General features: G+C 47.0%; 1 protein-coding gene across 5 annotated transcripts in view; it reads right to left on the reverse strand.

The window, feature by feature from the left end:
• EHBP1 (EH domain binding protein 1) overlaps positions 1 to 14582 on the reverse strand; it is a 163893-nt gene that overhangs the window by 27301 nt on the left and 122010 nt on the right. For 2 of the 5 annotated variants that reach the window (XM_026033977.1, XM_026033973.1), the window contains 5 exons: positions 12456 to 12572; positions 10403 to 10530; positions 7702 to 7819; positions 7445 to 7551; positions 4595 to 4718 (listed from right to left, as the gene is read on the reverse strand). In XM_026033977.1, the coding sequence (XP_025889762.1) occupies positions 4595 to 4718; positions 7445 to 7551; positions 7702 to 7819; positions 10403 to 10530; positions 12456 to 12572 (594 nt within the window). Of the gene's footprint in view, positions 1 to 4594; positions 4719 to 7444; positions 7552 to 7701; positions 7823 to 10402; positions 10531 to 12455; positions 12573 to 14582 lie in introns of all 5 variants that reach the window. The other 3 variants (XM_026033974.1, XM_026033972.1, XM_026033976.1) reach the window with 2 other exon arrangements.

Below are 14582 nucleotides of genomic sequence, written 5' to 3' on the forward strand. Positions count from 1 at the left end.
CTTGTCTATATTTATTTTGTCTACATTTATTTTAGTGTGCTGCTAATTCAATTACATTTACCATCACTGGTCAATCAGTAACAGCAGAGGGTTGGGTTGGGGTTTTTTYTTGGTATTTCATTAATCCTTATACAGTCCCACAAACATGCTCATCCACTGGTAAGGGTACAGGATCTCAGATGGAAAATACAAATGTGCTTCTGCTTGAATTTTGGAGCTCGTAGCTAATCAGAAAAACAATTAAAAACACTTCATACTCCATGGTCAGATAACAGAATATCTGATAGCTGCGTTTTTTTTTTTAAATGGTTGTTTTTGCAATTAGTGAAGAAATAGTGACCGAAAAAAAAGAGCTAAATTTAGATTAGAGATCCGTAAACTAGGCTTCTTTGTTTTTCACTTTAATTGTATTATGTGATAATTCTGCATTTTAATTGCTGCCTAGATATCGGGATGATAGACACCTTAAAACACAATGACAGCAGAATCTGCAATAGAGAAAGACACTGTCAGAAGCAGAGACAAAACTATTTATCCAGAACAGGTTAGGCACAACACGGGGAAGCAGAGTCCTGACGAAAGCCAGATAATCCTGCCACTGCCATCTTTCACCATCAAGCTATTATAACAGGGGAAAGAAGGGAAATCAGCAGTTATTAAATCAGGCGATTTTTATACTCAAGCCTACAAACGCCTCCTCTTATTTTAACCTCTGCCCCGTGCTTTCCCTAAAAGTTTGCATCCGCTGGATTTTTTTGTTATGGTATATTTTAGGAACAGCATTGCAAACCCCCTCCTGCACATGCAGCTCTTACCTGTACCCTGATAGCAAACACGGCATCAGCTCACGCAGGCTGAGCTCAGGACACTCAAACCCTGTCTGCCCTCACAGTTTTGCTACGTACCAGTAAACTACATTTTCCTGGAATAAAGGGAGATTATAAGTGCAAGAAGCAGGGACTGGTATGCCACCAGTGACAGAAAGTGCCGGGTATTAATAACAGSGTGCCTAGCCACATTCAAATGGAAATCCGCACGTGGGTAATTTTAATAACTCGTCATTTTTTCCACAYGTTGTAGGAAAGTGTTTCCAGCCAAACCCCGAGGTGCTGGGGCTGGGGATGCAAAGCTGTGCCCAGGCTGAACCTCGCTACGTGCCAGGCTTTGCAGATAGGAGCCCAGCTTGGCCAAGGGCTGCACCTCTGCTCCCCTGGTGATGCATCCCTGGACACGCAAGGGAAGGGATGATCCTCATTCCAGTCCGTGGGGACTGGGCCACAGGCTTGGTCCAAGGGCACACCTTGGCCAGGCCGTGGCGTGTGGCATTTTGGAGYGTTCGTTTGCAGTCCTAAGCACCAGAAACACTCACTAAAAAGCAAGCCGAGGGTCTAAGGGCGTTGCAGAACGCCCGGAGCTGCTGCTTCACCAGGAACGTCCTTGTCTCTACTTGCCAAAGGTGCTTCCCTTTTGGTAAAGGTCAGGAATTCTTCCACGTTTGCCCAATCGAGCACCACTACCTGCTCTTACTGCTCGTGTGTGGTAAGGAAATTCCCATTTGTCTTGGTGTCTCAATGCACAGGAGCAGGAGACGTGTTCTCCTGAAAGCTTTAGCCTCGGATGATCCCTCCTGCCGGGTGAAGAGAGGACTCTGCACTGCAGAGGATGGGGATCTGCCACACAGCCAAGAGTCTCCCCCAGAGGAGGCAACCCCAGGCTTGTGCTGGAGGAAAAGCAGAAGGAAAGAGGGAAGGGAGTTTCCTTCCCAGCAAAAGTCTACCGAGGAAGGGGGCCAAGCACAGCGGAGAGAGACAAGACATCCCAGGCAGCAGCCGACAAAGGGGGAGAGCAAACAGGGCTCCAGCATCCCCACGCACCCGGCCGACGAGGCTGGGCTGCCATCAGCACGCCAGGCACCCTGAGTCTCCTGCTCATTCCCTTCACCCTTCAGCACCGTGGTCCCCTCTGGGGAAACCGASCTGAAACCCCTGATCCCAAATGCACCCTGAAGCCAGTGGGGACACGAGGTCTCATGGATGGTGGTCAGGACAGTTCGGCGGGGCCCCTTCTCCATGGGTTGTGTGAACATGGCATCCTGCCCTGGTGGTCAGTGCAGCCTCTTGCTGGCCTAAGGCTCTCCAATATTCCAGCCCCAAGCAGTGCCAGATTAAGTAAAGAGATTTGCTTAAAAGAGAGTTTTAGATATACAACAAATCCACGTGTGGGTCCTCTCCTTTATGCTCCGCGTRCAGACTCTGTCAGCCCACGTGACCTCCTGCTTCCTAAAGCCTGCGTTTTACGGACCAAAAAAAAAAACCAAACCAGACATCAAAAGATCTTTCAGCATAAGTCCGAGAGCTGGCAACATACCGTGTTTCTCATCTTGCTGGTATGTAGCAGCAGCTAGGGGAGTATTTGCAAGCCCCCGAGATCCTCATCAACAGCCCTTGAGGGCTTTTGTAGCTGTGGGGCTGCGGTTGCTTCCTTCCCTCCGACTCCGCTTCACCGCGGCGGAGGTCTGTGCAGCGCTGGCAGGTCAGCTGCTGTTGACTCATCTTTTTGTTTGCAGCTTTATCTCGCAGACAGTCAGACTCTCAGGAGAAGACGACTTAGACCCGCGCGGACAAAGCGGAGACTACGGCGGAGGYGCAAACTGCTTGTCTGCCTGTCTCAGGAATTAGCTCCTAAGGAGAGGAGGGGAAGGGAAACAAGGGCCGCCCTAGCAAGGGGAGCCGCTAATGAGACCGGAGAGCACAGACCTGTGGCGCGACTGCAGCAGGGCCCAGAGAGGGCAGGAAAAGGAGCAGGCGGGGAAGAACTGCCAGAAAAGCCCCTCAAAGGGACAGCAAAACACATGGTGAGGCTTTTCCCACCAACAAGGTCACATCACACGAAAGCTGGTTGAATAAAAAACAATAGATACAATAGAAACAACGCTTCCTAATATCAGTTTTCCACATAAGGAGTTGTGGTCGCTGCCAGCGGGATGCTGTCTGGTGAGAAATGGGATACTGACTGGCAGGGGAGGTGGTACCAAGGCAGACCCCGGATCTGTGGTGAGGAAGGTCTGTGGATCCCTGCTTCCAAGGCTGTGAAGTTAACGGCAGGTAAGGAACGTCACCCTTCAAACACTTTCTCCTAAGCTGGGTTTTAACCTGAGCACATAAATAAGATCCTCACGAAGGACGATGAAAGCATTTGTTTAAATTAAATTTGTTTAAATTTCTGCCAGGAAATGCTCTAGACTGTAAGAACAACTTCTTCCGAGGGCTGCAGCGCTTGTCCCCACCTCCAAGAGCACTGAGGTGCCGAGTCCACGTGCAGCTGGAGCGGGGATCYGGAGCTCACCCCAGCCCTGTCCTAGCAGTCCTTCCATGCAGAAAGTGGGTTTCACAAACAGGATAAAGTACACGAGAAAGTGCAGGGTAATATACACATTTTTCACTAGCTAAACATCTAAAGTTCATGCAACGCATTTGAAAAAGTACTTCAAAAGCCCATAATAGGTCCATAGAAAGTCCTAATATACAGGCATTCATGCAGGAGAGAAATTCCTGAGAGTTATTTTTTTTTCTTGCAAAATTATTTCAAAAAGTCAAACCACCAGAGCACACGCGGAAGTAAATACATTAAAAAAACACCCTAATATTTGGACACATGTTGCCAGCTCAGTTCAAATTACTGAACTTCAAATAAACCCTCTTCTTTTGTATTTAATAGCAACGTCTCACCGGATTTAAGTCTGCTTCTACATCTATTTGTTGCTCCGGCTAAAGGTGGCCTCAGTTTTTAACGTCAGACGCACAGAAAACGTTTCAACGTAAATAAAACATAAAGCGCACAAACTTTCTTCCCCAAGGGAGAGGAACAGCGCCGTTTGGAAGCACAATTGCGTTTAGCTTTGAACTACTGGAGTGCCCAAACGGGTTCAAAGGGGGGCTCTCAAGGCCGCCCGGCTCCGAGGACCCTTGAGCGCAGCACCCACCTAAACCTGAGCGCAGATCTCACCGCGCCAGGCGCCGAACAAAAAACCCTCCCCGGCGCTTTAATCCCCGCGGCCCCAAGTGCTCCTGACTTTTTAAAGCCCGCTCTCCTGAAAATAAATAAATAAATCAAATAATTGCGGAGCATCAGTAACCAGATAGTATTCTCAAATTTCAGTGATCTAGTCAATGGAGCCTTCCGCCGTGCACCGTGCTCTGTTTCATGCAGTACATGGCTTTAGCCGGCCAAATCTTTTTTTTTTTYCCCACTGAATCAGTAGAACAGTGAAGATCTTGACTTCCCCCCCGCCTCATTTTTTTTTTTTTTTAAGCAGTGGCATATCAATGAGGCACAGATGTGTATTCCAACTCTGCATGGATGAGCACACTGTTCAATAGTGCTGGCTCACACGGTATCAGGGCAAGTTATCACTTCCCATGAAGGCACTCTTATCACCAGGGCCCAGAGAGGTGGCTGCAAATCGCAGCCTTTTTATTTTCAAGGCAGTTTTGCTGAACATTCAGGCTTCAAAGATTCACACTTCCAAAACTCTATAAGAGTTTGTGAACGCTCAATTTGCCAAAACTGTTTACAGTGTAATTGGGCACCGTACCTGTGTCCATGAGATAGCGAAGGCGCTTCTCCACCCGCGCGGCACGGGTGTCAATTTGCTTTTGCTCATTCTCTAGTGCTGCCAATTCTCCTACAACATACTGACTGGTGTCTTTGAACCCTTTCTGTTAAAGAGAACAAACAAGAAGAAAAAACATCACTTGTAACTTGCATTTTTCTTTTCCACAAACACTTAGTAAGGCACTTACCTAAACAGCCAAATAGCACGCTCGCAACCAAAAAGCTAACACTTACATTTCACAAACTTCACAATCTTGCCAAATGCCAGCATTTGTTTATTAAAACATACCCYTTTTTTTAATTATTTTTTTTCCTTCTCCTTTAGGAAGCATTTCAGAGTCTCCTCATTGATTCTGCAGTTTCTACCTATCAGGCTGCCTTTCTGAGATTTTTAGAATTTATGTCTAAGTACATTAAAGCTCCTGCAACCACGCACAATGCAAGGGGGAATAACCCAAATATGGTATTATTTAACGTGCCATTTCTCTTCCACTCGGTCCTCATTCAATTTTAAAGCACTAACTTGACAAGAAATAGCGTGAGCATCTCCATGGGCAATTAAAATGCGGCCATTTTTGGGATTCCCAACAAAGCCCAAAGAAGCTCCCTTGCCTTTTCAGCTCCTTGGGGTCAATCCTAACACAGACCCTCGATGGACCGACTCTAACCCCTCTCTGGCTGCAGGTGACTGCGTGGCTACACCGAGACCTGTGAAAACACTGCCCGTTCTGGTACCCGCGACTCCTACGCCGAGAGGCAGGGAGCCAAAGGGCTGCACGGGCGCTCAGGGGCACGGAGGGGATCCAACCCGCTCGGCCCGGCCCCTCYGGTTTGGTTAGTCCCGGCCCGAAGGCGGTCCTGGAAAGCCCGTCTGGTAAATCCCATCCAACCTGCTCCTTGTTTGGGTGTTGTGCAAGTGCTCATGACTCACGCTCAGCCCCTGCATCCAAAAACTTCTCCATCTCCTCTCAACCGGCCACACAAATCTCCAGATTGGTCCAACAAGGGCCACCAGTTTGGCTCTGGTAGGAGGGGATGGTTTGAGCACCCGTGTTTGACACCTGCAAGTTGTTCTCATGGGGCCCAACAACTTTCTTACACCATTTTGGYTCTATGGGGGCCGTGCAGGAGGCAGACAAGGCTGAAATACCATTTCTGAGGTATGCTTTTGCCTGAGAAGATGGGAAGAAGATATTACTCCTTCAGAATAATCCCATCTCCTTTTTGCTTCTGGTCAGTAGTAACCCTTCAGACCCTTGGTAAATCTTTTTAGTTRGAAAAAAATGGTGAATTGCTTCCAAGTTTTGTCTGTACTCTGTAAGGCAACACTTAAAACTACTGCTCTTTGGGAAGATTAAAAAAAAAAAAGGCTCTTTTTTGAGATGTATTTCCCTATTAGAGGCCAACTTGTTGCTCTAAGAASCACAGATACTTCAACTAGGCAGTTTCAATGTTTCTCTGCACACTTGGCCTGCAATTGCCAATTTAGCTTCATATTCCTGTGTGAGTTACGATTAATAATATTAATCACGTCAGCACATTATTGCAAATAAAGACACAGTCAAGTGATGGCTGAGAGAACGACGGGACTCCCAAGAGTAGCAATACGAGAAGAACTTTAAAGTTTGGGATGTGTGAATTTAAGCTTAATATGCCCCATTAATCAGTTCCTTCTTTCCATACACAAACTAGCCAATAGTATCAATTCAAATTTCAAGGGGAATCTTTTCTTACCTGTCATAGAGCCAAAACAACAAGAAAAAAAAACTACCTGAGAGCAGGAAGTGTGGAAAAAAAATCGGTCTGGGGAGTTGAGATGCAGCAATATACTGCCTTTCATCAACTCTAATTAATTGCAAATAGTATGAAAACTTCCCTAATGTCAGCATGCATAATTGTGAGCAATTGTTATTATAAGATGAAAAGAAATGCTGCGTCAGGCTGAAATATCCCAAGAGTTCATGTGTATCATCTGCATGTGTAATGTGAACTTACTGCAGCAGACCTTTCCAGCTCGGCACTAAAAATAACTGGAAGGTCCCTAAGTTGGATGGCTCGGCACGGATAGGAGAGCGGTGCAAAACCTCCCCTTGGCTCTAGCTTGCTTCAGCAAAAGCTACAAACGTGTTTCGATGAATCGTGGAGAGCAACAAGCAAGCACCATCCCAGGTCGTGTTGCGTTTTCAGACACAAAATTCAGGTTAAAACTTGTTCTTCCTGCTTCTGTCCCGCAGCTGTCCATCAAACCCAGCTTTCTCCCTGCGGTCTATCAAATATTTCCCTCACAAATCAATTTTACACATGATCAGCCCATACCCCTACTGAGCTGAACCTCCCCGTTAATTAAGTGAAGAAATTACCATATATATTATATTAATGCAAACATCATTCAGCTAGTAATTCACGGCTGATCTGGATAATGGAAAGGTTGAACACCCATTAACCCAAGCCAACAAAATGGGTTGGCTGAGAAATTCTAGCAGGTCTCATGTGACTCTTCCCTCTAACTGCAGCTCTGCGGTATCTGCTATTGTAATAATTAAAATCCTCCCGGTAGATCAATACTGGAATCTCTTTATGGGAAGTGCCCTGATGGAAATGTCTCAAGGAAGCTGGGGCTGTGGAACTCTGAAAAATTCATTTTTTTTATCTGACAATTATCACCACACTGCAGACTAATTCAACAGTGCRCCCCTCTCACTCTGCTTTGAATGCACTGGAGATTGACATCTAAAAAACCTAACATCTCATTTTAACAAATAAAGGCACTATTTCCACATACAGTTTGGAATTATCAGCAATCATGAAACCAGACAAAAAATTAATATACATTAAGCACTTCATCTTCTGATGGCTTCCTCTGAGTCTCAGTTATCGCAGCCTTCTCCTCATTTCCTCTCTTTGTATCTTCCTGTATTGATCTCTGCCTTTTCATCTCTTGAAAAAAGAGGAAAGACATGTAAAATTATTATAAAGCTTGATATTTATGTATTGAAATGTGGACTTACATTATCAGCTTGAAATATATTTATTGTTACACATTATTCAATCACGAGATGGGAAAACATGGCTTCAGTTTGCTCCTACCTGGTCTGTTCTCCACATACTGACTGAACGACTGGAGTTGCGTTTTCCTGACGGCCGAGTCCTTGCCAAACACAACGGGATTCCTGAAGCGCTCGGCACGAGGCTCCTCCGCGCCGTTCTGCTAGGGAAACAGGACACACAGGAGCGCCTTTTGTTCCCCAAAGGGAAGCCCCGGAGCGGCGAGGTGCCTTTCACCCGGGGACGGGACGCAGGGGGTGCACAGGGACTTTGGCTCGCACGGGATCGGTGTCAGCTGCCGAAGGAAGGGCAGGAGCGCCCAGCTTCCCTCGGTCCGCTCTGCTCCTCGGGGCTCCCTTGTCCCTGCCCGGCGCCTATTTTGGGGCGGAAACGGTCCTTTTGTAACTTTGCTYTGCAAAGCACGCCGAGCCCCCGAGCACACGATGGCAATCGCAGGGAAAGCGCCGGGGTTGGAGCCCTCCCTGCTCCCTGCTCCTGCTCCCTGCTCCCTGCTCCCTGCCCCGCGCACAGCTCTGGCGCTTGCTGCCGTCCCCCAGACTTGTACGACAAGAAGAACTAGTTTCTAATTTTATGCCCATTGAGATAAACCACTAAGGCTGGATGAAGGCTAAAAGGGAGGATTATAATGCTACCCCACTGAACTGCATTTCATCAGCTATAACTTTCCAAAGCCAGATTTGTAAGTAAGCCCTTTCCAGCGCAGGAAACTACAATTATCTTTTCCAGGGCTTCCYATGTTAATACTGGTAACAAATTCAAATGGGTCTATCAACATGAAATATCCCAGAAGACTGAACCACCGCGGTGTGTGGAAACTGCAGATACCGAGGGGCTGTGTACCAAACAAATATTTCATTTTATACCTAATCTTTTATTATTTTTATTAAGTGTTTTGAAAGTAAATAGGGAAAGGCTAAGATGCATGACTAATAGCTAAGCCTGCTGAATGCTGAAACTGGTTATCAAAAGCTACCAAGACTTTGCCCTTCCTCTGCATTGAGACAATCAGTAATGAGGGAGTTCTCCAATGGCCTATTCTCTAGCCTCAAGGAGGCCGGGGATACACAATCCTCCAGGGAAGGTAACAGTTTATCCTTTTCCACAAACACAGAATGCCTCATTTATAAACGTGTAAACTGCATTTTATTAAAAAACAAATCCAAGTCAATGCCCGGAGCTCCCCGCGAACAGATGGGCACCATATATTCCTTAGAAAGGCCTTTTTGGAGCTCTCCCTTCACAAGGCGGGCGCGGAGGGAAGCTGCTAAGTTGCACCTTTTGCAGCAGTAACTTAAAAAAAAATAGCTAATGCAGAAGAAAGCTTCTTTTTTATTATTTTTTTAAAGAGAAACAGCATTCTCTGCAGGTTAGCTGATAGCGAATTGCCCTAATGGAGGTGCCCTGGGCATCATTTATTGAATTACGCTTAAAAAAATAAAAAGTATTGCTCATATCATAAGGATGGCTTTTGAGCTGCAGGAACCGGGCTGCTATGATTCTGGCTAAATAAAAGGGTGTTTCCTGTTATTTGCACAATAACCATTTGACAGGCTAAACTRGAGTCTTTACCAAAATAAACAAACATGGCTAATTTTTTTAGGCCTGGCAACATGGCAAAATATCAGTGTGATTAGCCAGCAAATCCCATTTTAAGAAACCTTTTTATGACCAGGGACTTCTGCCACTTTACAAATGTATTCCTCTAAGCCCACTAATTCAGTTAGCCTTTTCAATCCATTGTATTATTCTTGGGCCAGCTTCATTTTGCATTAAATCCACTGCGGAAAGCTAAATTGAACGCAAAAATCAGACTTGATCCAGGCTTCCCTTTGTTCCAAGATAGAGACCGAAAGTCCTCCGCTGCTGCCACACACTTTCATCACCAATTTATAGGAACCGACAGTGTAAGGGAAAAGCAATGAAAGTCATTGTTTTGGGACTTCAAAGCATCTCTGTATCTGGGGAAGGAAATCCTTTCAGTCAGCAGTGCTTTCCCCGCAGACTGCAGGTGGGTGAAAAGTTATACCCAACTGCAAGTGCCCCAGAGCCATAGGGATATTCATGACACACACGGGCTATTTAAAATAAAATAAAAAAACAGGAGTCAGAATGCAAGGGGCCTAATTAGAAAAACGAAAGGGCAAATTGGTTGGTGTGGGACTTTGGTGGAAGCGGTGAGCGCTGAGGAGAGGCAGAGCAAGCGCCCGCACCGCGTCCCCATGGCTTTATTCTCCCCGAGCCCCTCATTGTCAAGGACGCGGGCACGTATGTGTTTAAAATGTAATGCGGCTTAATCTGAATGGGGAAAATCCAGGGGGTCAGGCTCGGAAGGGGAGCAAAGCCCCGAGAGCCCAGGGCGGCTCTCATGGAGCGGCGAGAACTTTGCCGCTCATTTCATGGGGAGCAGGACAGAGCCTGGGCTTCCTTGCCCATTTGAGCAACAAGCTCACCAGGAAACAACTCAGAGAGCGTTTTTGTATCCGCTCCTATTCTGCCAGACAATTACCAGCACCGAGATCAGAAAAATAAATGGGAAAAGCGTTGATTAATCAACAGAAAAAGCCTGGTGCACAGCAAAGCATGCGGCCGCGCCGCCGCCGTGAAGATTTGCTGCATTTCTTGCTGTGAAGGATTTGATAAGAAATCATTTTCCTCATCACGAAGTACACAACAGCAATGAGAGCACACAGGTACTGAGACAAAAGCATTAATCAAAACTTACCTTAACGTCTTGCTCCGAGCTATCAGTTACAGCTTTCTGAGCAGCACTGGAGAGTGAATTTGCCACCTGTGGCTGAGCTTCTAGGAGCTTCTTCAGCTTCAAATCCACCAACTTACTGTTTTGTTCTGCTAAATATGCAAATACCACATACAACAGAGTGAGATGCATTTAAATGCAGAGTCCCTACAACAATGTGTCACTTTAAAAGGTAGATTTCCTTCCCTTCCCTCTCACTTCAAGCTCAAATGTTAAAACTGGAAGAAAAAAAACATCTTCCTTTTTTTTTTTTGTGGGTCAGATTGATGTAGATTTACGTAAAGCATGTTACACGGACAGATGTTTTCTAAATTTCCTCAAAAAACATATGTCAAGAAAAAAAGGCAGCACTTGTCTAAACAAGTAGGAACTATTAGGTGCTTCCAGACAGCAGAAGAAAAACACAGAAACGAGCCAGCATTTGAGACCTGACTCCCAAGCTGCGCGCACATATACATCCACAAACACACATAAAGACCCGTTTATTTTAACACGACACGACACAATTCATCCCGCGGCGTAAGCGCTGATAACCCCTCGAGTTCCTGATAAATTCATTTAGTGCGAACTCATCCTAAGGCTCCTTGGCAGCGCTGCCCGGCCTCCCAGCCGCGGTACCGAGGGCGGCCGCTTTCTAGGGATACTTCACCAGGAGTTATGGAAGGCCCCAAGCCAAGATGGCCGCAAAGTGCCTCCGAACTCCACCTAAGGACGTGGCGCCTGAACGTCCCGGGACGTGGCGCCCGGAGCGGGACGCGCGGTGACGGAGGCCGGGCGGTGACGGAGGCCGGGCGGCCTCCCGGCCGGCACGCCCGGCGCGGCCCGGATGGCGGCGCGTGCAGGGACACGCCGGCCCGGCACGAACATCATGTAACCGCTGTGATATAAGAGGGTCACGTTTCAGCGGCGGCGTGCGCGGCCGCCGCGTCACACGGGACAGCTCGGGGAACGTTTCCACAGGGGGACATGGAGGGAATTGAGAAATCCATCACCGCAGGCAGTAGCCATCCCAAAGGTGAAGAGGCCCTTGCACCTTTGCAGGGAATGTCCCCAAGAGACTCGGCCTTCAGTAAAACTTGCTAGGAATTGGCTGGAATCCACTAAAAACTCAACACCGGTGTCCGTCCTCTTCCTCATTTGTGTGCACGGTGCTGCTTGTCCTCCCAGCTGAGGTGCAAACTGACCTTTCCCAAGGGCTTCCCCCTTTTCTTCTCTTTCCTGGGTGGCTTCCCATGGCAGGGATGAAGTGTTGGTAGGGGGGTTGTATCCCTGAGAAGATACCTCTCAGGAGAAAAAGGCCTATGGAAATAAATGCTTGCAAGTCACTGGGACTAGATGCCAGGAATATTCATTTACTGGTTTTCTATTTCTCCTAATATGAACCAGGATTTATTGGCAAATCATTTGACTGGACTCTGCTCTACAGGGGCCTAATGCAGATGCTGGAAACACTAAATTTACTTACTGAGTTGTTTGGGAATGCCCAAAGAAACAAACAAACCAAAAGGACACGACTCAAAATTGTTGCACGGAGGAAAAGACCAGCTCACGAAGGCAACTGAGGGCACGGAAAGCGGCATAAATGCTGCTGGTAGGTTCATTYACAAGGAGCAAATACTACATCAAGGGTGTTGGCTTAATGCATGCCCTTGTCATGAGCAGAACTGAGACAGGGGATGCCAGGAAAAGCTGCCTTTTGCTCCCTCTTGCCCGTGGCCGCCCCGGGCGCTCGGGGCTTCTCCAGGGACAGGTCAATCTGGGACAGGGATGGGTCAATCTGGGACGGGTCAATCTGCTGCTCGGGGGGCTCCTTGTGGCGCTGCTTATTTTCCACTGCAACCCAAAGCAAGCACGAAGCAAAACGTTCACAGATATCACAAGTAAAGGGGGAAAAAGGGGTCTGGAAAGGCACAAATTAATAGTTAAAAATTACGAAAGAGAGAAGCAGCACATCAGCACTGACGACGACGGCGTGTTAGTCATGCAAAATACACAAAATAGCCATTATTTAAATTACCCGTTGAATCAAGGTCATTTTCTAGGTTAGTAAGCTCATCTCCACCTCCAGAAAGAGGGCATTCGGGAACCTCCTCGTTAGTATCTATCTCAATATTATCCTCATCCTCAGCCTCATCTGTAGGAACATACAGCAGGAAGGTTAGTATTTTCTTTATGTACATGCACGTCCATCATTAAGAACAACGACCGCTTGGGAGAAAGAGCTGAGCAGGGCTACAACAAAAAATGCAAAACGGTTAAATAAGGCTGCGAGGGGCTTTCTCTCCGTGCGCTCACGGAGGGATCTTTGAGCCGACGCAATTCAATGTCCACGCAGGGGGCTCCGCTGGAGGCCTGGCACAAGAAAGCTCGAGGCCGGCCTCCGTGGAGGATTTTCTGCGGGCTCAACGTCTGGCTAACTCTGAAAAGGCCACGTGCTTCTCCTTAGCCCTCGGAGCGGAATGATTTCCCCTGGGACGCTGCTGGCGCCGGGGCCCRCGGCAGGAACGGGGAGCCCGGAGCGGCTGTCCCTGCGGGAAAACTCTCCCACCGCTCCGGTTTTCCTTGTGAGGGGAGCCCAGGCGGTGCCGGCCGCGCTCCGGAGGCGCTGCCAGAGCTGCCCTGCTCTGAATCAACCTATATGCATTTAAAATAAAACAGCAATTGTAATTACTCTTTGTATTTTTACAGGATTCTCCCTACCGAGTTTCCCAGAGCGGCTTAGGAGTACCACTTGTAAATCGGCCACATAATGTTTTATGTAGCTGGCGATTACTATTATTATAATTAGGATGACGATGTGGGTAAATTAAGGCACAGAAAGAGTAAGTGACCTGAGGAAGATCAAATGGTAAGTGCTGAACCGTGAAGGAGATCACAGAAGCAGCCCTGACTCACATTTTCAATACAAAGAAATAATTAAATTAAACGACATCCATAAAAGCTAGATTAATACTTCCAAAACATGTAGTTGCATTGTATTTATTCATTTTTAGCCTCACACCAAGTGATATCTACTCTTGTTCAGACTCATAGGCACATTTTTTTCCTATGTATGTACTGTACGCACGGCTGTAAAAATGACTAGAGTATAGCAGGAGAAAGAATACACCTATATATTAACTGAAAGGTGCTTTGAAGAACTGCCTGATAGGAATAAATGCTCTTTATGACTGCATGACTTTTGTGCACCCGTTCCCCATTGAAACTAAAAGTATCCTAAATATCCTAACTGGAAACTGTGATCCCAAACACCAGCAGCCTGAGGAAACGTGGACCCGGACCGGCCCTTGACACTCRCTGGCCCTCTCTGGAATACGCGGGCCTGCACTCGGCATCCGTGCCACTGAAGCACACGTTAGGCAGTTGCTTATTTTGTTTCCTTCTTTATGCCCCTAATTCCCATTTTAGGAGGCTGTTTGCTGGTTTTTTTCCCTTTTTTTTTCCCCGGCAAGGTCGGCTCACGAGCAGCAGCCACCMCCAAGCGCTCGGAGCGCCCAGCGAGGCCGCCGGATACCGAGGGAACGYTTAGGCGAGATTATTTGATTGTCCTTGATTTAATTTAATACAGAGAGAGGAAACCRGAGGCGCTGGCTTTGACACCACTGTTTTAGACAACAAAAGGGATGGGAATGTTGATTTGTCCCTTGTGTCAGATMCTGACCTGACCTCATATCTCATTTGAAGTTGGCATGTCTCTGAGTGGAGTACGACTATCCTTGCTCTCTACAAGGAACCGTCAACTGCAAGCATTCCTTGCAGGAAATTTCCAAAGTTTTCAAATATTTTTTAAAGCTGACAGATCCTTTGTTCCAAAACACCCCGGTTTTCTTCAAGTCCAAAGTTCTTCCATGGTAATAAAAATGAAAGCATGTTTTGGAAGCATGTTCCAACACGACTTTGTAATTATAAGCAATAAAAGGAATAATGTGATGAAGAGGTAACAGATATCTAACAGAAGAACAAAATTAAAGACATATAATCAGGCCAACAGCTAAACAACACGGGCCATCCTCTACACAGCCCGACTGACAAGAGCCTGACACAGCTCAAAATAAGGTTTTCTGGGAAGTACGTGGGCCTGCCAGATCATGGGTGGAAAAAAAACGATCCAGAGCAATTTTAGAGCTAAAAAATCCTGCTGCTT

Source organism: Nothoprocta perdicaria, unplaced genomic scaffold, assembly GCF_003342845.1.
Source record: "Nothoprocta perdicaria isolate Ctin4 unplaced genomic scaffold, notPer1 scaffold_138, whole genome shotgun sequence".
Lineage (NCBI taxonomy): Eukaryota > Metazoa > Chordata > Aves > Tinamiformes > Tinamidae > Nothoprocta > Nothoprocta perdicaria.